The following is a 24,027-nucleotide window of genomic DNA, read 5'->3' as shown; positions in this document are numbered from 1 at the left end:
AAATTAACTAAAAAAAAAAAACTTCCGGTAAAACGTGTTCTTAATACAGTCTGATTATCTTTTGGTTCATCATTTCCTACAATTCAATGTACCTACCCATGTGACCGTATACATGTGCGTGCCACACACGTCAGTACGTCGCACTGTGGCGGCGACAGTACTATCACTCAAATAGAACACGAAATCAATAAATAATAATAATAATAAAAAAAAAAATTACGTATGGTAGGTCGGTAGGTAAGTACTATAATAGAGCCAGCTGCAGCTGCAGGTGGCTGGATTAGGTACCTCTAAGTGTGTATGATATGTATGAAACATATAACATAATATTTAGTATCGTGACGCGGCCGTTCGCCGTCAGGTAGATAGAGTACCTATAACCAGTAACCGGAGTCGAGCGTGCTACGCGACTACAACAATACAACAACGCTGCAGCAATAAGGTAGGGCGGACCGCGGACGGGCACCTGTTCTCGCCGGCCGCGTATGGCGTATTGCTGTTGGTACGTGTTATTATTATCGTCATCGTCATCATCACCATCATCATCGTCATTAATCATTATCGTCATCGTCATCATCGTCATCGTACTTACTCGGGGGAGCTGTACAGGTGTAGGTATAGGCATACACACACACACACACACACACACAGACACACACACACAGACACACACACACACACTCCGACGACGACGGTCGCGAGCGGCTTTCACAACCGCTGCAACAGCGCGCACACGCGCACGCACACGCCGACGGCCGACGTTTCGCGTTTCGCGTTTTTGTGTTTTCTCCGCCGCCGCTGTGCGTGTTTCTCTTTTCCCGTGTCAGTACAGTCGCCGAATCCGTCGGAATCTCTCGCGTTGTACACCATCCGTATAGTTACTCTGTGCATTCGTCTTCGTTGCCGATAGTTTGTAGGTAAGGTAACAATTTGTTTTACCAGTATCGTATTATATACGAAGAGAGTTCCGCGCTATTATTATTATTGTTATTATTCCAACTCGTGGCGCGCGTATCGATCGTTATTATTCATCGACGGACGACGGTCGATGTAATATCGTAATAGTATTATTCATTGCGTACACATTATATTGTAGGTAGAGCCAGCCAGATAGGCATTATATAGTTACCATAAACAATACGGCCGCCCGCACTCTCTCTCCGTCCATCTCTTTCGCCCATTCGCGCCGTCCGTCTGCTCGGGGAGGACAGACGATGAAAAATAATAAAAAATAATATCTCTAGTATCCTCATCGCAAACGGTATACTAAATTATAGTGTTGCAAATTGTTTACCGCAGTCGTCGGGGAAATTCGTGGACCGAAAAGACTTGAGGCGACATCGCACATCATCATCATCATCATCAACGGCGTAACGACGACAACGAATTTCCACTGCAAAAATACATGTATAATAGTAGAAACTGTCTGCTACTTTCGAGGCGTGTGTCTTTGCAGTAGATCTATAGATCCAGATTTATAGATATTTTATATCAGTTCACACATGTTTGTCTCATCGCCGCTGCTGGTCGTCGCTATCGAGGTACGTAAAACTTGCGATTCCGTCGAATTCGTCAGTGTGGATTTAATGGTTTTTTAAGCACTAGTTTATAATGTCAGACGTTGTAGACGAACTTATTATATATCTATATAAGTTGTTATAGGTACTTAAATAAATTCCAAATAGCAAATAAAAATGTTAGATTCGTTTTTGTTGTGTAGGTATTGTAATATAAATCATGTGCGCAAATCGGTTAGAGGTGTATGCAGGTGTAGTCAACGTATTTCGACGTATTATTCATAAAGATTTCTGTGTTATTTCTTAAACGAAAATCGTATAATTATTATTTAAATTAGGTATCCAAAGTATAATCAATAAAATAATTTATAAATATAATATTATAGGGACAGTTGGACAAATATACAGATAGGGACTAGGTAGAAACCATAGGTATAATATCCGTTTCGATAGAATGCGTATGCTGTACGACGGAAATTTCTGCAACAACAGTATCGCAGCAGTATTCCTTTCACTGGATTATGCCAGTACACGATCATGTATTTTATATATATGTATTTATATTCGCTGAGATTAGACGTAACTACAATGTAACAGGTGTAAGACTCATTATTATTAATCTGGTAGGTAGTATTATAGGTACATCCTAGCCATATTACCTATTAATATTGGTACTATACACGTATGGGATGAAAACTCCATTGAGCTAAATCAAATTGCTTATCACTTGTATTACCCGCAAAATCGAGATAAGTAAAAAATATTGTATTCATTTTATAATATAAAAATAATAAAAACGTGCAAACAAATATGCGTACATATGCTCGTTTTCCGTACTATTTATCGCAAAAACCTGCTCGGAGACTTCAACGGAGTTATTATTATTTAATATGCGTGTCTGCTCGGCGTCACTTCGAAATTTCAACGATTCGGCTGTTCAATTCTAGTTCAAGAGAGGTTATTGAATATTGTATATTATGGTGTCCCAGATTTAATATAAACATATTATTTATTTATATGTAATACGTTACTTAACCGTTGACGTACTGCACTGGCCAATAATCGATTTTTATCTATGCGGAATGATCAAAATTAATTTGGGTGTACGCAATATGTTATACAGGTACTTGCATATAAACAAAGAACCAACTATAATACATATATTATATATTTAACGTACACATTGCGATTATTTATGCGAAAACGTGACATAGGACCTAATGACACGGATTGCATAGTAAATATCTAATCGTAACTATACGCCTTTACCTAATACGCATTTTATTGCAGTTATCATTAATTAATACTATATGTTCTAAATATATATAATATATATATGTATATATTGTATTATAATCCAACTGAATATGGCCGTATAATGTAATATTGTATTCACGCATTCAGGTTACGATGTATATATTATATAGGTATGCATTATGTCGTGGTGAAAAACGTTCTGGAATGTCAAAACGATCCGCGCACATATAGGTGTGGCATTTTGATGACCTTCGGTATCCATTATTATGTTGTTATTTAGTCATTTCGCAGCATAGTAATAATAATTTTAATAATACGCCACAATATTTAATATTTATTGTTCGATATTATGTATTTAGGTACGTATCTTAAGTCTGTTATATAGGTAGGCACTCGTTGCAATGTATAATGTTTATCCATTGTGGGTATAGCCAATATAAGAGATGTGAACGGTATATCACAAGAACAGCTGTAACTATTATATATAAAATATAAATAAATATAGGTACTTAAAGTATATAATAATTATAAAATAGTTTTATTAATGTAATCACAAAACTACCTATTTTTTTTAAAAACATTTTGTTTTCTAGTTTCTTCGGTAGAAAGGTTTTGACATAAATAATTTAAATACGTGCAGTTCCAAAACAATAGTTTAAATGTATTTAGGTAAATTAAACTAATATGATCTAGCGAAAAATTCTTTTTGATAATTATTTGTCCAATTTTAGTTTTAACATATCATTTTTTATGGATCTGAGACCTGAGTTGTTTTGGGCCCTATATTATCCTATTAAGTATACAGTATGAAGATTATTTGCGTAGTTACATATGCGTATGGCGACGTATAATTTCGTCACGAAATAAGAATAAATTTAATAACCATTCGTCGATATGCTACATATAACATATTCGTATATTTGTTATAATATGTTAAAGTATATAGGTATGTTTAAATTTAAATGTATGATAATATACACTAAATCCAAATAGCCCTAGGATGTAGATAAATAAATATCCTACTCGGCCGGGTGAATGTGAATGTGTTTTTATGCTGTATGAGTTCATTATCATATTATCCCACAGTATGTCGAGGATAAAATGGAAATGTTTATCAAGCTGTACAGTGTACATGATATATTATTGGTATATGGTAAAGCGTGAAAAGTTCTATATAATTATGATGTTCACTTCGTTCTCGCGCTTTATTGACGAATGCTAGGTTTGGGTTATTGAATTAATGAATAGATGAATTAAACTATTTAATTGCATTATATTTCACAAAAGTGTGCCTGTATAAAGTAGACATAACACGCAAGACATTTTTTAGAAATTTCGTGTTAGGGACTAATAGCTACAAATACTAATTAAAACAAAAATTTCGATTTATATGATTAATTAGTATTATATTACAGTATATATACCTGACTATATACATTTAAATATTTAATAACAATTAAGGGATGCGAATTGCAAACAACGATATTGTAAATGTGGCTTGCTCCATTCCACTATAATTTGATGGAAGCTACCCTTTTCACTCATTTCAATGATTCCATATAAGTTCAATTTAATAATACAACAATTATAAATATAAGGCTAAGCAACTGATCATACAGGTTAAAAAGTGATACATATAAAGTCATATATATATATATTGCACTTGTTGCATATACATTTAGTATTAATTGAAAACTTATTTAAATCAATATCTAATAGATATTAGCTGAATTTAATCAGTTTTAAATTTTATGACCTTAATTATATAGTGTATACTAACATTAACACGGGTATTTCACTCATGTATAAAGTCTACTTTAATCACATGACGTGTAAACTAATAAAAGAAATTTGATCGAAAATCGAAACTTACCTATCATATTTATACATATTTTACTCTCAATATTTCATACTAATGAATAATAATTTATAAAGTCATAATTCATAAGTACTTATGTATAGTTCCTATGTTCTTAATTTTTAAACTTTCTTATTCACGATTTATCACATTATTTTCAACAATTTTTAGTAGGTATATTATTTTAAAGGTAATTTGATTTACGAATTTACGATTATTATTCACTAATCATTATTAATTGCTATTATTGCATTTTTAGATAACTAACTATTATGATATAATGTAAAATTATAATTAACTTGTAATTTAAAATTTGAAGTGAAAACATAAGAAATTTAATTTTAATTACAAATATAGGAGGGTAAATAATTAGATAAAAAAAAATAAGACGACTGAGTTGTTAATTATTTTAATTAAATAATTTTTTTAAATATAAGTTATGTAAGATAAAAAATAATAATAATTGATTGTTGAGATAAGAAAATAAACACAAAAAATTTACTTCCTACGTCGTACTTTTGCAGCATGATAAATTATTTAATATTTTAGTTAAATGGTAGATGATTTAAAGTAATAACTATTTTTTTCATTGGTTGGTTTCAGTGTTTAAGAAAAAAACATCTGAGTGTACAATTATTATATTATTATAATAATATAAATACATTTAACAATTTTTAAATATATTTAGGCCCTCAAAAATTAATCAATTAAATACAATTGAAAATGAAAGTTAATTTTTAAAAACGTATAATATAGTATATTATTATTAATTATTAATCAATAGATACATATTCAAAAACAAAATCCAAGAGCTGAAAAGTTGTTGGGTGGGAAGATTAATAAATTCCGATAAAAAAAAAAACACTTTTACGATAACGATTTCTCTTTATGATTTACTGTAGACTCGAATTTTCAGTTTTCGTCAATAACGTTCGTCCACAACTTTCAACTAATTTCATACTAATTGAATACTGCAGAGGGCTAAAATATTAGATAAGCTATGTACTATATAGTTATGTTATTATATTATCATGAAATATGTTAAAATATTACTACTACATGTGTAATATTATATGTATCATCTGAAGAACAATACGTAAATATTAAAAACATATATGTAACTGGATACAAATTACAAATCATATGCAAATACTACAAATAACATTAATAAATTGTAAGTGTAACTTCCATGTTATAACTCAAACTATCCATTTAAAAAACAATGACACATTTTATACCTTCTATAATTAATTGTTATAAAATAATCTTTCACAAGTAGGTATGTATTAGAATCTTATTAGTTTCTGTAAATTTAACCTAAACTAAATGTTAAGTAAATCGTACTTTAGTTGGTGGTTGTACTTACTCGATTAAATGCAATGCAATGATAATGACCTCTGATTTAATAGTACGACCGCACAGGAATTTGTTGGCAACGCATTCAGAAAAAAAATATTATAATGGCACAACACTGCATAAGAATACAAGAGAGTTAATGTATTCCAACAAATAGTTTAACTATTATGTTGCATATACCAGTGAGTTAAAAAAAAATTATCACGTTAATTTGTTTCAACGGATTCACGTTGAAATTTTAATACCTGCAGTTATATGCCTATAAGACCATTTGTAGTATCGAAAATTCTTGAAAATAAAAACGCCATTAACGAAAAAAAAAAAAAATAACTAAGTATGTGCCTATATTTGTAATAAAGTAATGAAAAAAACAAACGTATACCTTATCTATTTATTAATTTAATTAATATCTAATTCTATAAAAAATCAAACAGACAGATTTTATTCTCATGTCTATATTAAAAAGGTACATCTAACTATTATAAATGAATGTTAAGAAAATTAATTTATGTAAGCACATGTAGCCATATGTTTTAAATAAATATTTAATTTTTAACATGTAATTTATAACTTGTGTAATTTTTAAATATTTATGTTATTTTAAAATAAAGCATGTTTTTATACCTACCTATATGTATAATATAGTTTTTATATTCACCTCTTGAAGTAAAACTACTTATATTACATTACGACGTCTGTGAACCGTCGCATACTTTTTAAATTTTATTCATAACACTGTCATTTAACAAAATATTGTGACTACCGTTATTTTATATTTTATCAATCAATATTCAGTTGCATGCCTGTTTTAAATCTGTACGTGACAAATGCGAACTAATCCGTGAAGAACATTTATTAGCATCTGTTATCTTATTTTCTGTTCGCTACATTTCCATCAACTCAAAACAACTGCATAAGTCTATAACGACGTAGAGTACAAATAATTATTAAAAATGTTGTTTACAATGATTACATGCTCGTTCGTTGTTTCATTTTTGTTTTTATGAATGAAAACATAATGAATAATTAATGAATGAAAAATATTTAACCAATTTAATTTAAATTATAACGCGTGTGATAAGTATTATATTTTGATGTTAGTATTTTTTTATTTGTAATAAATAATAATATAATATCATAAAATAATTAGGTATTGCATAGGTGTAAAATATGTTATCATTCTCTAAAATATATATACATTTCTATATGAATATAAAATAATAATTTATATATACATTATTATTTTGTTTATTATGATTTGTATTTTAAAATGAGCTTTATATAGCATGGACTATTTTACAGAAAATATATTATTTACATATTTTGTACCCGAGATTTTGAAAGAAAATAGCATTTCAAAATATTATCATAAACTAGTAGGTAGGTATGCAGACGTATAATACGTAGATAACCTGCATGGCACAGCGGCCAACTGGTTATATACTTCAGATATAAAAATATGTATTCCAGGTCTAGAGTTGAACCGTGTCAAGCATAGCTACATTCCGGATGGGTGACGATAGTAAACGGCATGCCAATTACACATTCTCTTAGATATACGATTACGATAGTTAGGTATAATAGCATTAATGGGCGTTGGAATACTAAATAGTAAATACCTACATACCTATGCAATTGAAGAAAAAAAAATGAACGTTTTTATTAATGAAAAACGTATCTATACATCGATATGACTGTACCGGGTATTTCAATTTTAAAACACTGAATTTATAAACGTTTGTGCCGAAATAGATAATGGATGTATATTGTATAAAACCTATAATTCAGTATTCAAAGAAACCTACGAGTACTATACAATCTTAAAGAAAGTGAAAGAATCAGATACTATCGTAGGTATTAAAGAATTATTATTGCAGTTGCAGTTAAATGTATAATTGTTAATAGTTAATGACTAATATGACGAATTGTTTTAAGCAATAAACAAGGCCAGCTGTCTGAATTATGCGAAATTAGTTTCCTCAGATGTCGGTGTCTTACGAAAAAGAAAATAAATAATTTAAAGTAGTATAGAACTATAGAACTACCTATATAAGGTATAGCTGATAATTTTATTTAAAAGATGAAAGGATCTATATTGGTTATTAAATAATTATACCTTATAACATTTATGTAGTATCTACAAATATTTTATTTGATTCGAATTTTTAAATAAAATTTTGTTTTTAAACCAGCCTAAAATATTTTATTTATATAATAATAATATATTTTATTTATTAATATTTTTAATAGCCATGTAAACGATTATTATTTATTTATAAATCTAAAATATATTATAAACTTTGTTTATCGGAAAATAATATAATTATTGTTAATTTGTTTATTGATCTTTTTTTTTTAATAAACAGCCGTTTAGAATAATATTAATCTATTTAAGAAAAAAATAATTTAAATATATTTAAAAATAATTTTTTATTTTATATATCCTTATACATGGGTATTTAGTATTATCGAAATTATAGTGAAGGTAATATAATTTCTTCCGTATTACTTCAACTCGAAAATCGAAATAACAGTCTCCTATTCTAAATCGCAGGAGGATAAATATCGGGATTTGGAAATATTATTGGTCTGGGATTACACAATAATATAATATTATGTGGATTCTATGTTATTGTAAATTATATTAGGTACCTATTGTAAAGTCTAAATTACTCTTTTACGATTTTTTTTTTTAAAGATTAAATTTGATATTTTATTACATACCTAGTAATTTAAGTATGTTACTATTGTAGTGCATACTTATATATTTGTAATTCTGATAATAGGTTGATCTTATTTGTCTGATCTTAGTTATTACTTATTAGTTATTACCACAATAGCCACCATCATTACATTGTTTTATTTTATATAAGAAAATTTATATAACCGTACATTATAGGAACCTGTAGTATGATTTCACTTGCATAAATCTGAACTGTAGGTACAAAAAATTGACTACTTTGAGTATCATATTTGATGTTCAATTTCAATCTTCCTACCCTTACTGCCCATCCAATTTTACTCAAATAGTCAAACTTATCAATTGTATCTTATGTTTAAAATTGCTTCTCAATTAAGTTTTTCTCCTTTAAGTTTTGCAAATTATAGATTAAATGATAAAGGGAATATTATATTATTTATATCATTCAGTAGTTAAAATCTTAAGTTTGAATAATAATTATATTTATAAGTCATTTATAATTTTAACTTTAAACTAAAAATAATGGTTAAATAGATTTGTTAATTTGTATTGGGCCTAAATTTATAACAATTAATAAATATTAAGACATATTTGTGTACAATATACACGTTAATTTGTTATCAGTTGTTATAAATTATAACTAAGTAGATACTTCTAAACATTTTAAAAACATATGTAAAAAAAAGAAAATATAGCACTTAGCCATATAAGTACAATCTAATAATTTATAATTTGGATAATTGTACTTATGTAGACTATTTATATTTGTGTACAGTTGCCTACAGACTACAATGAATTATTTAAAAAGCGATTTAAAACATTATAAAATACAAAATATTTAGTTAAGATGTACAATATATTGATTTTTATAGATAAAAAAGTAAAAGATACATTTTCTAAAAATATTTTCCCCCTGTATTATATTTAAGAAATTGTAAAAATATTATAATCTAGACTATGTTTATAAAATTATAATATTACATTTTGCGAACAGTATATAAATAATATTATTAAAATTAATTTAAACATAATAATTTAATTTTTTTTAGTTATATTGTAATAAATACATATTTAATTTGTATGTTTTTATTTTAGGCTTAGATGTTGCCTCAATTTACTGCCTTAAGAAATGCCTGGATTGAAAGATATGTCGATGCAACAACCAGGAAATAATAGTAAAAGGTATATTTCAAAATATTGTAATATGTAATTCTAAAAAATATCAAAATTTAATTATATTTATATTACAGAGAGCTAAACGAAAAACCAATAATGCCTTACCATCGAAACAGCGTCAATTCAAATGGGTATTCAACAGGTAATAAACAATCATATTATTCATTTAAAAATTAAGTATTTAGACCACTTGAATTAATCATTTTTGTTTAAATTTTTAAGATGGAGGCCAACAAAGTATGGCTGGTGAGGAGAGGAACAGCGATGAAAATAATTCAGCTCCAACTTATGTAATCGAACATTTAGCCACATTTACGGTTTCAAAAAGTACTGGTATAGTTTACCCAGCTGATGGCATGAGGAGACTATTGCATCTTGAAAAATCAAACGGTATTTGGTCACAAAAAATGCAACTGCGTCTTGATCAATCTTGGGTTTTGATAATGGATTTTGAAACAGGTGTAAGTAAAAACACATAGATGTCTACAAAATATATTTATATTATTTTTTTTAAATAAATCACTATATTTCTGTTTAGGTTGTAATGGAACGATTTCCAATTTCATTAGTAAAAGAACCAACTGCTTTTACTAGTAACGATCCAATGGAAATTTATAACAATATTCTAGTATTTGTAGTTGGTCAAGTTGATTCACGATCAGAGATGCACATATTTCAAGTAAGAAATAATAAATTATGGATTTAATAAGTTTTACATATTTCATAGCAATTTTATAGAAAAAAATATTACTATTTAGGTAATACTTATTATACTATCCACAATATATACACCATTATAACAATAGTTTTTTTTTAAGAATAATTTTCTATGTTATGTATAACACTAGAAATGAAATTATTGGAAGTAATTTGAACTAAAATTTTACCAAAAGAATATTTATTATTCTTCAACTATTATTGTTTATAATTTAAACTTATATTTTTAAACTGATAATAAATAATAACTAATAGTTTTTAATTTGTTCATACATGTATCAAAAATTAAAAATAACAAATATAAGACTTTTATTCTTGCATTTATAAGTTAATTAAGCAATACCAAATTATCAATAGATCATTACCATTTATCATTGTTTTTATTTGGAAAATGATTACCTATAGGGTTATATTATCGGAGTTGAAAATAAATTGATCATATTATACAATATCAGTTTTTTTTTAAATTTTTGACCATGGTATGTTGTAGAGTCAAAGTGTACCAGCTCAAGAATTAGTTGACGATCTAAAGCTTCTGAGGTCTGGAAAAGGAATTAATAGAAAGACAAGACATGTACCACCGCCTCCCCCAACACCACCACCAAATCCACCATCAAACGGTGTCAGTGTGCGAGAACAAGTGTCTGTTTTTAATGCTGTTGCTCATCGTTAGTGTTTTTTTTTTTAAATATTTTTCTAGTATGTAAATAAATTGAAGTTAGTAGCTGTAATTCAAAAAATAATTCAGATATTGTAGTGTAAATGTAATAAACAAGTAATAGCCTATCTTTTACAATAGTCTAAAATTAGAAAAAGTTAAAAGTTTCTTTTGTTAATTCAAAATTCAAACGATTTCAAAATTGTTTTTTTCTCCATATTGCAAATAAATAACTCTATAAAATGGCTATTTTCAAAAAAAACTTCATTTTATATTACATTGAAAAAACTGCACTACAATATCTGTATTATTTTTCAAATTACAGCTTTTGACTTTCTAATTAATTTACATACTGCTATAAAACTTAATAAATTTAAGATAGTTTTTTATTATCTAGTAAAATTTATGTATTATTATTAAATGTTCCCTATTTGATTAATGATTAGTTTTAATTAAATATATGTAAAATACTTTGAGATATAATTATTTAATATTTTAGATTCTGATAATATCACTCGAGTTGATGATGAAACAAGTTCGACTTCTAGTGAAAAATATGAGAGAGATGTTATAGTACTGAATCACTGCTTCGATGATATTGAGAAATTCATTGCAAGGTTACAACATGCTGCTGCTGCATCTCGAGAACTAGAACGCCGGAGAAGGTAATTTTATTAGTATTATTAATCTATATTTTTCGATATGTAATCTTACTAATTATAGTTTTATTTTATAAAAGGAACCGTAAATCTAAAAAGAAGGACATAGGTGATGGAATGCTTACAATGAGAGCTAAACCACCTCCAGAAATTGAGTTTATTGATATCTTTCAAAAATTCAAACTGTCATTTAATCTTTTGGTAAATGCATGATAATAATAAAGATGAAAAAAATCTTGCATTTATATATTTGAAAATCAACTATTATTAGTAATTGTTACTTTTTAGGCTAAACTAAAAGCTCATATTCATGACCCAAATGCTCCAGAACTTGTACATTTTTTATTCACTCCATTGGCATTGATTGTTGATGCTTCTCACGACACTCAATATAAACCAAACATTCCATCTAGAGTTGTATCACCTTTACTCACAAGGGATGCAATTAATCTTTTGATGAACTGTGTAACCAGTAAAGAAACAGAACTATGGCATTCTTTAGGCGATGCTTGGCTTATACCAAGGTATTTTTAATATTTTAAAATACCTATTATATTATGTTTTCATAATATTATAATAATTATTTCATTGTGACATTATTAAAATATTTTACAATCTTATAATTAATTATAAAAATCATTTTTGACAGAGAACAATGGAAAGGCTATGCGGCTCCTTACCATCCAATTTTTATGGATGGGTGGTCGCCAGAATATCCGATTCCAGTTTCTGATGATCATTTAACTAACGTTCCAACTACCGGTGCAATTGAATCAAAAAAATCAAGAGAAGAAATTAAAAACTCAAATCCTGAGGTAAATTTATAACAAATTATTTAAGAAAATAAATTTTAATTTAATTATTGTTTATTTATATTCAAACTATGATAATTTTTAGGGAGAATTACGTGACACTTTATATCACCATCGTGATCGAGAACATGCTGGGATTGGCGATGATAGTAGTGACTATTTTGAATATGAACACGAACAGTCAGCTATGATGGGCATTAGACCACAGTATACGTTTAACACTAGTGGTAATTATTCTGGTCATCATCAAGAGCAATTTGGACCAGATGATAGGTAAGTTAGATTGTTAATTTTTAGAGAAATTGTAATAGTTAAATAATATTCAATCAAAAGTTGTTGGTTATTCAAGGAAAGTCAGTAGTTTTTGATGGGATCATATATTGGGGTAACTAGGTTAAGGCTAGGCTTCATCTAATATTTTTATAACCCCCTCCCCTAAATATATGTTGAATAACAATAATAAGTCACAATTTTTTTTTTTTATAAAACATATTGGCTAAGAAAAAGTATGCCGTAAGACTGTTTTTTTTTTAAATTTGATTATTATCAATATAATATAATAAGCGATGTTGTTATTTATTCAAGAATCACAATAAATTGGAAATATATAATTCAAGACACAATTTTTATTAAAATACAATTTTAATTTATTGATTAAATATATATATATGTATTAATGTACATTCATATTTATTATAAACCACTTATAAATAATATATTAACTTATAGTATAAGGCAAAAGGATATACCAAAAATGTTCACACAGAAAGAATATGATTAATAAAAAAAAAGAATGCCATCCCCCCAAAAAAAAAATGTTACAAAACAAATCTATTTGTGCCTATAGCCGAGAGTCCATTATTTATTTATGTAAAATTCAAGAAACCAAAATATTTTAAATAAATAGGTAGGTTCATAGTAAAATTGATTAAAGTAAATTGTAGTTAATTATTTTAAATAATTGTTTCCCTACATGAGTATGTCAGCGTAGTAATTATTATCTCTCTAACCCACGCGCAATATAACAAATTTTACATTCAGAATAATGCTAATTGATTATAACCATATTAATTTCTTAAATAAGAGTGAAATGACCTCTTAAAAATTATTTTAAAGATAAGTTCACTATTTAGGAGATCTTATAATTGTTTTATTATATTTTAATTTTAAAGCAAGTTATGAATTTTTTAAGATGTATAAACAATTTACAATTTTAAAATACTCATAACTCGCTTTAAAATTAAAATATAATAAAATACTTATAAGATGTCCTAAATAGTAAACTTATCTTTAAAATGTATACAAGAAAATTTCACTCTAATTTGAGAAATGAATATGGTTAGTCATTATTGTGAATGTAAAATGTTCTATGTTGCGCAAGGGTCAAAAGGAGAAAACAAATACTACACTGATATCCTCTTAAAAAAGAGAAAAATTTACTACTGGATAATAGTTAATAACTATTAAATGCATTTAAGTTGTTCCTTGAATAAATGCCTTTTATCTGTCACTATTGAGATAAGATATTTTTTCAGAGATGATTCACACAGTTTGGAAGGCGAGTCTGAACCTGATTTTAATACACTATCACTTCATAGTCCACCAAGAATGGATAAAGAACGTGCAGATAATATGGCGGCACGCAGTGACATATCTGCTGATTCGATTGAGCGTAATAATGCAAATGGACCGGGAAGTGAGAGATTTGAAAGAGCTCAAGCTAGATGGTTAGAAGACATGCGGGCTCGAGGTGTGAAAATAGTCCAAGTAACTTATCCTAGAACAGCAAATAATGATAAGGAACTATCTGTTGTACGCGGTGAATTGTTAGAAGTAAGTTCAATATAATAAATATTAACTTATTAACATTTAACCAAGAAATTGTTTGTAAAAAATAAGCGTGTTGTAGTTTGTATCATATTATTAATACAGAATATATGTAAGTATGAAAAAATCAAACAATATAGATTCTGCACAGAAAATATTGTTCACGTGAAACAATTTTTACAAAAAATTTAAAAGTGTGTTGCATTCTTTTTTACGTTTTAAGAATATCAATATAAGATAAAAATATATTTTCTACTTAAAACAATTTCCTTTTATCTAATGTTGATTGTATTAAATATTCATGTAAGTTCTACTTTTTCATTAACTTTAGATTTTGGACGATAGTAGAAAATGGTGGAAAGCCCGAAATAACCGTTCACAAGTGGCTCATGTACCTCATACCATTGTTACACCATTTAATCCAATGCTGGACTCAAATGATATATTTACAAATCCAGTGTATGCTAAAGGGTATGATAAAAGATCAGCTTCGCAATCACAAAATTACACACAAGTAAGTAACTTTTGTTGCTCAAAAATGTTATAAATACCTGTTATAATACCTTATGAATATTGTGTTTGCATAAATTACAATTACATATCGCTATGATTCATGATAACTTGTTAACATTTGATTTATATCTTGATAAGTATAGGTATATTTGTTCATAAACAGGGTTGGAACTTAATGCGCTAAAAAATAATGAAATATGTGCATATACAATAAAAAAAAGCTTAAATATGCAATATTATAATGTAGTACAATATGCAGTTATTTTTTTTAAATATGTATTTATACAGGAATAAACTTAAAAAATGACTAATTATTAAAAAAATAATATATTTGACTAATTTCAGTTAATTGTTCTGATAAATAATTTTACAAACTTACATTGACATTTTAAAATACATTTTTTGTATTTATTATGTACTAATTTATTTCTAAATATTTCTGTTTTATTGGATGGTTTAATTTAATGAATCTGGTTACTAAACACTGTTCAGCCATAACTCATAATAAATATAATATTAAATTAATTTGTTAATGAAAAAAAATTGAATGACACAATGATCATTGTGTAAAATACACTAGGTACCAGATATTACATTACTTACTTGCAATGTCCAAATTAATCAATTATATAAAAAAAAGATTCATCTATATTTTTCATGCTAAGTTGTATAATTAATCTTTGAGCTTTGTTAAGCTGACTTAGCATATATTTAATGTTTGTATTAGTTTACTGACATATTTTAGAGTAAGTATTGTATACAATCTTGTATCAAGGGTAGAGGCCTCAAAACATGACATTGCTTTTGACTAAAGAAGAAAAAAAATTAAAAAAATGTAGGCATACATTTTTTTTTTTTTTGTACATTTTTCAATTATTCAATTCTACAACCGTTTGTCGTATACACAGCAATAAAATAAAGAGCCCCCCATACATATACTATACTGTTAAATTGAAATCAATTATCAGTATAGCATAATTCAAAATATAGATGATACAATGATGTGTAGCGGCTCTTTATTTTAAAATTCTTTATATTAATGATTTACTAATATAATATGTATTAATATGCTTAATATCTTTAAATATACAAATTCATGAAAACTTGGCTAAATATGCAAAAATATGCAACATCAATTGTTGTATTTAAATTGCACTTACTAAATGAAACTAATATGTATTGAATCAGATTTTTAATATGCAGCTTCCTAAGAAATATGCAAATGCATAAAGTTTTGATCACTGTTAATAAATATTACCCATAATATGTACTTATTAAAATTTAAGTAAGTACACATTATTTATAGAAAAGTTCAGTTTTATTAATTTACAATTAATTATGATTTATAGTCTTGGTTCATGATCTATATTTAAAGTTTTTATATTTAGTCTATAGAGATATCTTTATGTAATATATATATATATATATATATATCATAGTTCTTAAATTGGTATACTAATCATCTTTTATTAATTTTCTTTAAATTCGTTTCAGTATTATTTACCAACATTGTACGATTTCTGTACACCAATAATAATTTCCAGATTTAATTAGTTTTTGAAATATGTATGTTTAGAGCTTCTTGGTTTAGGAATTTCATAGTTTGAAATAATATAAATATAAGATACTTTATATTAATAAATTATTTGTTGTAACTATATAATTAATATTTCTTTATAGGAGTCTATAAAGAGTGAATTTGTTGATCAAAGCATGAGTTCTGATCCATCCAGAAGTACTTCTGTACAACCACCAGTTCCAGCACCGGCTGATTGGGTACGAAAAGAACGAATTGGTAAAAAAGGAGAATTCCGTTATTTTTAATAAAAAGAAAAATATTTACATCAATAAACCTTGATTGACATAATCTATATTATATTTTTATTTTAAAGGATCATTTTTTTTGTTTTTATTTGTTATCAAATTTGTTTTATGAATATACATCATATTGCAAGTTCTAGTTGTTAAGACATTTTGATGATTTTTAAAATTGTTGAGTTTATGTTTTTAATCAATTTTGTTGTCTCATATACATTTATATTATTCTTAATAATTAATCTATTAAATCATTTTCATTTTTTTGGTACTTTACATTTTAAATACAAAAATTGTATCATAGCATTATAGGGGTTTGATTTTCTTTTTAATCTGGAAAATACATAAAAAATATATTTATTGACTTAATTATATTGTAATAGGAAAAATTATTTTAGTATTGAAAATGTAAAAAGCATTATGTGTATCATTTTATTGTCCTACAACATTTTATGTAAATAAATAACGTACATTTTTTTTAAACATAGTCTATAACGTATTATAACATATTTAATTAATTCATTAAACAATATTATTATTCAAATATTAAAATTATTACCTATAACAATAATATAATAAAATGTAATTTAATCATTTTTTACTAATTTTATTTTAAAGCCAATTAAAATTGATTGAAAATCATTAAATTTTGTATAATATGATTTTTTACATTTATTTCTGACATATTTTATATACCTACTTTTGTCATTTAGTTTTGGGTATTTAAATACTTCTTTTATATACATTTAAATACAATTTTAAGTCTAATTAAGTTGTTAAAGAAAGCACATAAATTAATAATATTTCATTATTAAAACTTAATATATAATAATATTATATAATATTTACAACTGTAAACATACAATGTAGGCATCAATATGTTAGCGAATTATTTTATTATTAATATGCCTACAAAACATTAAATATTTTCGTTTAATATTTAACATTAAAAATGTATAAAATAAATAAATAAACATGATTATTATTTTAGTATCCAATTGTACCTACTTAACTTTATCATAGTGAATTATATACATAATATTGTTATTAGAACAAATTCAAATGTTTTATTTTTGTTATGTATACGTATGTTATATATATAAACTTTTTATATTATTTTTAATTTAAATATTATATATATTTCAAAATATATCAACAGGTAACCTATATATTAAATGTGTATTTTATATTTTTATATTATATGTAGGTCATGGTTATAATAAAAATTATGTAAAATTAGAAAATTAAGCATTTTTAACATTGCATGAAAAAAATATTGAAAAATTTATTTTGTCATTTACGTTTATTGAACCAATCACATGAAAATAATTCAATATTGTTTTTTTTTTTATATAAAAAATACCAAAGAGATTAATATAACTTGTACAATGAAGTAATAAATGTCATGGTCTTCTTATTATTTATTAGATTTCTTTTACTAGTGTCATTACTTCATCACTTTCCTGTAACTTGGTATTCTTAACACAATAATACATATCTAAATTAGTAAGGCAGATGAGCACTTAATTTTTTTTAGGTATAACTTTATATTTACAACTTGCCAATTAATTGTTCTGGTCTCCTGTATAAACAATTTTTTAAAGTTCTATTTAAATGTATATTCAGTGTACTTATAGACAACATTTAACATTTAAATATTGTATGTATAATAAAAAATTGCTTACAAATATAAACCCTTTATTTCTGTCAATTTGTAAGGTTTTACTTTTTATAAACAAAATGTTTAGTTCTTTTATTCTTAACTTCCTACAGTCACTTCATTTTGGAAACAAAAAATATTTATATTATATTTTATTATTTTGAAGTACTTACTTACAATACTACCTTGATAGTTAAAATTGAAAATATAGAATCAACACTTAATTTATTATCATTTATCATTTGTATAACTAATTTATGTTTTAATAATATTTCTTGATAGTTGCTACACAAGATAGTGGGAAAATAAGTCGAAGAAAAATTACCATAAAAAAAAAAAATATATCTAGTAAGTCTTTGGAGTCTGGAGAAAATTTAAACTGAATTAAGTATGATTCATGAACATTAGAAGTGTTTTTTCTATTTACAGTATTTGTATTAATGGTTTAAAAAATATCTTTAAATAATCTTTGTTTATTTTTTAAAAAATTGTTTAAATTCAATTGTATTATCTGCAAAATGTGAGCATAAGATTTATTTTTGTTTACATTTTCATCTTTTTTTATTATTTATTTTTATCATACATAGACAATTTTAATAAAAACATTTGATGAAAAATTCAAATATCTATAATATGGTCATTTGTTTTTGAGAAGCATAAAGAAAGTAAATTCTAAAGTTCTAGCTTATCATTAGTTTTTTTTTCGATTATTTTGAAAAAAACTAGACATTTCGGCCTCTCCTACCAGCTAAATCCAATTTCCTACTAGAAGACATTGCCAGAGTTGAAAATTGAATCATTTTTTCTACATATAAATGTGAACACATATAAAAAACATCTATTTAAAATCAATACATTCATTGCACTGTGCCACTGCCAATACCATATTTAAAAGAACGTGCTCAATCGTAATCCCTACTAAAATTGTATTGTTGTAAACAAAGCGAGTTGAAATTCCCAAAAATTATCTGTTCCAAAGAGAATACCCAGACTACCGACCATTTTCATCAGATATCACTGTGTATTGCCCACTACAATAACAAGTCGGTCATTGGATGCAATGCGTAGAAAATGGTTAGGTAGGTATTTTCTTTTTGAACCGATGAGTTTATTTCAAATCTAAATATACACTTGTTATCTCCACCGAAAATTATGAAAGTTTCAATAGGTAATTAATGTGATTTCGTTAGATTTTTCAAATAATAGCTTTGGACTGTAAGTCACTCAATGGAGAACAAAGAAAAACGAGTAAAGCAATTTCGCCATTGATCGTTTGATTGAACTTGGTTTGTATAGCACAAATATTACCGATGCTATTGTATAGATGTCTAGAAGATACTTGGAGATTTTTTGATCTGCTTTGTTTGTCAAATTTTATCAATTTATGTTCAGTAGAGTGCAGCGCCGTTCAAATAATTTAAGCCCGCCGTATAATGTATAAAAATAAAATATATATTTATAAATGCTTATTCAACATTCTAAATGTAGTTTGAATGCGGTTTCAAAGTTGATGACATAAACAAATATTTAATTGGACTTTATGGTAACATAGATAAGAATTACATGTACACATCAAAAAGTGTTACCTAAGTTTTTTTAATTTTTTTTATTAGTGGACTACCTAATAATATATTTTCTTTATTGTTTTTCGTAATTTATATAATTGTTACTGGTTTTTATCTTTTTTTTTTTGGCAAAATATTTTTTGAACCACAACTATATTCAATTTCTAATCCATAAAAATTACATTTGACAAGTTTTTATACTACTTTAAATAGTGTTTTTTAAAAAGATTATAAATCTGATTAATGATCACTGTGATCTTATTATTCACATTTGTATAAGTTCACTTACACTATATCAAGGAAAAACATCCTGCCACTTTCTATTTACGTAGTGCCAGTACTTAGAATATAAACAATTCAAAATAAATTTTTGAACAATAAATAAGGCGTACAAATATAAAATTTATTTTTCATTTGTTATTGTGTGAATAAAATAAAGTTGTTATTACAATTTATGATGTAACTTAGAAATGTATTGTATACAAATGAATTACATATTTTATTTTAACTATTTAAACTATCCTATGGTTTATTATAGTATTAAACTATTATATTATATTGTCTATACTCTATAGTACATCTTCACAAGTATATATAATAATAATTTTGTTTAAAATAGGTATAGGTAAATAACATAAATATTAAACAAAAAAATTGTATTAAAAAAAACATGCATATGTGGTAAGTATATTTTTGGACAATAAAATATTGGTACATGTAAAATACTATAGCATTAATCATACCAATGCAATTTGGCTTTCAAAATGGAAATTTATTCCATTAAGAACATTTGTAAACTTATAAATTATTAATAAATTGTGTGTGTGTGTGTGTGTGTGTGTAACAATAATTCTATAATACGAATGAAAAGCTTTAATCAACAGGTCAAACATTTCTTCACAAAGGTTTTTTTTGGTTTTTCCATTACAAACTTTACTAAGTTATCAATATGTGATGCTGTTTTATAAGATAATAATTTAGTTTATAGAGTTAACAAGTATATTTCACGGTAAATTTATATTAATAATACAATTTATTTAATGACAGCTATACAATTCAGTTTATATTTATAAAAATGAAAAGAATTAATCTTATTATATTATTTTTAGGTATTTTAAACAAACTTTACAACAAAAATAACTTAAAAAAAAAAATCAGTAGAAAACAAAGCATTTTTTTTTTTTAATTTTGACTAGTTTTCTATACATATTAATTTTTTCTCAATAATTAGAATGAACAAAATTATGTGTATTTTATTTACTAAAATGTGTATACAATAAATTAGGTAACTAATAAATAAACAATAATTATTAAGTATTTTATTCTATAAAAAATAATATTGATTTAAGGGGGACTGAATTTATTTTAAATAGTTATTAAAAAAAAAATAATGTAATTCTCCTTAAAACACGGAGTGGAAAATAATAATCACAATAAAGCAGAAACCTAACCTACTTTGTTAACTTTTACAATTGAAATAGTCAGAAAAACGACCAAAAATAATATCATTCATATATAGCGTCTACATAACTACATCTATACTTTTAATCAGACTTCAAAAGATTAAAACAAAATTCGTTTTTTATAAGACAGTCAATACTGACGTACAATAATTAAATTTTGGCACAATTTACTGACAAAGAGTAGATAAGGGATAGAAAATATAAAAAAATACAAAATTTGATTGAGCAAAATCAACATTTTAATGTTTTTTACTCAATGATTTGCCAATCATTATTTAAAAAATTTAAACTTACAAAACTCCAAATAGAAATAAACAGTTTATTAAATAATTGTTTTAACGATAAACTTGAAAACCAACAATTTAATAAATGTTTAGAATAAACGTAGGTAGTTCTATGAAATTAAAATATATAGCTGTAATTAGCTTAGCTTTATACACCTGAAATTTAAATGAAAATAGTTAGAAATTTTAAGCATTGAAAAATCAATAAACAATATAAAAAGGCACTGTTATATTTAAATATATTTACTTACTCTAAAATAAGTATAAATTAATTATATGGAACTTGTAAGGATTTTTCAAATCATCCCGATAAATAGGAAAATAATAATAATAAATATAAATTAGGCCATACATATAAGACTAGTAAATAAAGACATTAAACATAATGGTAAATTTATACAATGGACCGTTAGGGAACAATTATAAATAGGTAGTGAAATTAAAATTAAGTTTTACCAATTTAGATGTAAATATATATATAGTGTAGCTTGGAAGTTTGTAAATGTTATACGTAGAGTTTGTAAATATGGGAGGTTACCAAATATTCTGAAAAAACTATACATATATACATATTTTTTAAATGTTTAAACATTATGCAAGAATGCCATACATTGATACGTTCTAAAAAGAAATAGAAGCCTTCGGTTAAGACCTCTATACAATAAATAATAATAAATATATATTTCTTTTACAAATGTTGTTATATTAAGATCATTATCATAAACAACTAAAATGCATAATAAACCAGTCATTAAATTCTTTGATTTAATTTTAGTTTACTTTAATTTAATAAGGTTTTATCAATTTAATATATGTTTTTTTAATGCTTTATCCATTTGAAAGAACCTTTTAATTCTTAATATTTGTAGCCATTCTCTAAGTGTCTCCAGTCTTCTATCTCTAATTTAGAAAACGTATTAAGTTAATTTCTACTATGTGTATCATAAACCAAATATGTGTTTATCATGCATTTTTTTTTAATATGAATATTAAATTTAAAAAAATTTGTTTTAATACATGGTATAAAACAGTCTTAATAAATATTTATTAACATTTAAAACATCTAATACAATTCTCAACTACATTTTTTTTTTAATTATTGACTAGTATTAAACTAAAATACACATTAATGTATAATGTTATTATAATTCTAAGATGTTACATAATAAATCAGTAGTGTTAGACATAAATGGGTGTATAAATATGGTGCAACATAAAACTAAATCTAGATTGTGCAATAATTAAAAGTACTAAAATACATAAGTTTTAAGGATCAATTAAGTGTGTTTTGATGTTGCCATAATGTTTATTTTAAGTATTTAATTATTTATTGTTGTTTGTTCATCGCAAATGTAAATTAAATAAATAATTTTTTTATCCATTAACATTATAAATTGACAGGATTAATAAATATGAAAATGTTAAATTATGGCACTACAATTTCTGATTTGTATTTTAATCTATAAATGTTGTATAATATAGGAACCTCGAGGGTCTAAACATAAAATTTTGAACTGTAATAATAATAAAACTAAAAATCTAAATATAAAACTGTAATTACAATAAATATATTATGGTTCATACATGCAATGTTTTTTTTATTTAAAAAAAATTATAATCGATATTGTAAGAATAACAACTTAATAATTTAAGATTTTAGTTAAATGAACCATAGATTAAATAACACTATACACTCAACGTCCATGCAATAATTGAATGCTTAATATTTTAATTTGAATTTGACTCACTAGTGACACATGGAGACAAGAGATGATTAAATAATTATTTCTCACTGATGCCTGCCACCATGCATTACTATTGAGCAAAACCTAAATTAAAATAATGAGCAATAAATTATTGTATTAAGGTTGTGTATTTATAATCTTATTTAATCTATGTATGAACTAATAATCAATATTAATTAACTTTAAATTTAATTGATTTTAATTTATATGTTATTTAATATTGTTAAAAATGATAAGCACATTAATTTCTATAATATTTAACTACATTTCTCTGACTGAATAAAAAACAAAATGGATCTAATTTGAATTTTGAAAATAAAATTTAAATTTTTTGCAAAATAATTGTCACGATCAATTTTTCACTTTTGATAATTGTCATGAAACTAATTAAAAAAAAAAAAACAACAATTCATATAAGATTTGATCAATTTAAAATAATAAATA

General features: G+C 25.3%; 1 protein-coding gene across 2 annotated transcripts; it reads left to right on the top strand.

The window, feature by feature from the left end:
- Positions 1-724: 724 nt before the first annotated feature.
- Positions 725-17,084, top strand: LOC113559314 (epidermal growth factor receptor kinase substrate 8-like protein 2). 2 transcript variants are annotated; one of them, XM_026964990.2, is made up of 15 exons: positions 725-917; positions 1,300-1,541; positions 9,785-9,871; positions 9,940-10,007; positions 10,088-10,326; positions 10,404-10,544; positions 11,073-11,250; positions 11,740-11,905; positions 11,980-12,100; positions 12,188-12,423; positions 12,549-12,714; positions 12,797-12,984; positions 14,247-14,544; positions 14,870-15,052; positions 16,732-16,875. In XM_026964990.2, exons 3-15 carry the CDS (start codon positions 9,819-9,821, stop codon positions 16,873-16,875), a joined length of 2,181 nt encoding a protein of 726 aa, XP_026820791.1. In that variant the 5' UTR covers positions 725-917; positions 1,300-1,541; positions 9,785-9,818. The 2 variants fall into 2 exon arrangements, with proteins under 2 accessions (XP_026820791.1, XP_026820792.1); XM_026964991.2 differs by having other exon boundaries at positions 726-1,541; positions 16,732-17,084.
- The last annotated feature ends 6,943 nt before the right edge of the window (positions 17,085-24,027 follow it).

This window comes from Rhopalosiphum maidis, chromosome 3, assembly GCF_003676215.2.
Source record: "Rhopalosiphum maidis isolate BTI-1 chromosome 3, ASM367621v3, whole genome shotgun sequence".
Lineage (NCBI taxonomy): Eukaryota > Metazoa > Arthropoda > Insecta > Hemiptera > Aphididae > Rhopalosiphum > Rhopalosiphum maidis.
This window is presented reverse-complemented; position numbering and strand designations above follow the sequence as displayed.

Bases quoted from the DNA above. Each gene is read 5' to 3' on its own strand.
- LOC113559314 (XM_026964991.2), top strand. From the start codon at position 9,819: ATGCCTGGATTGAAAGATATGTCGATGCAACAACCAGGAAATAATAGT. The intron at 9,872-9,939 runs GTATATTTCAAA...TTTATATTACAG, and splicing joins CCAGGAAATAATAGTAAAAG to AGAGCTAAACGAAAAACCAA. The intron at 15,053-16,731 runs GTAAGTAACTTT...ATTTCTTTATAG, and splicing joins AATCACAAAATTACACACAA to GAGTCTATAAAGAGTGAATT.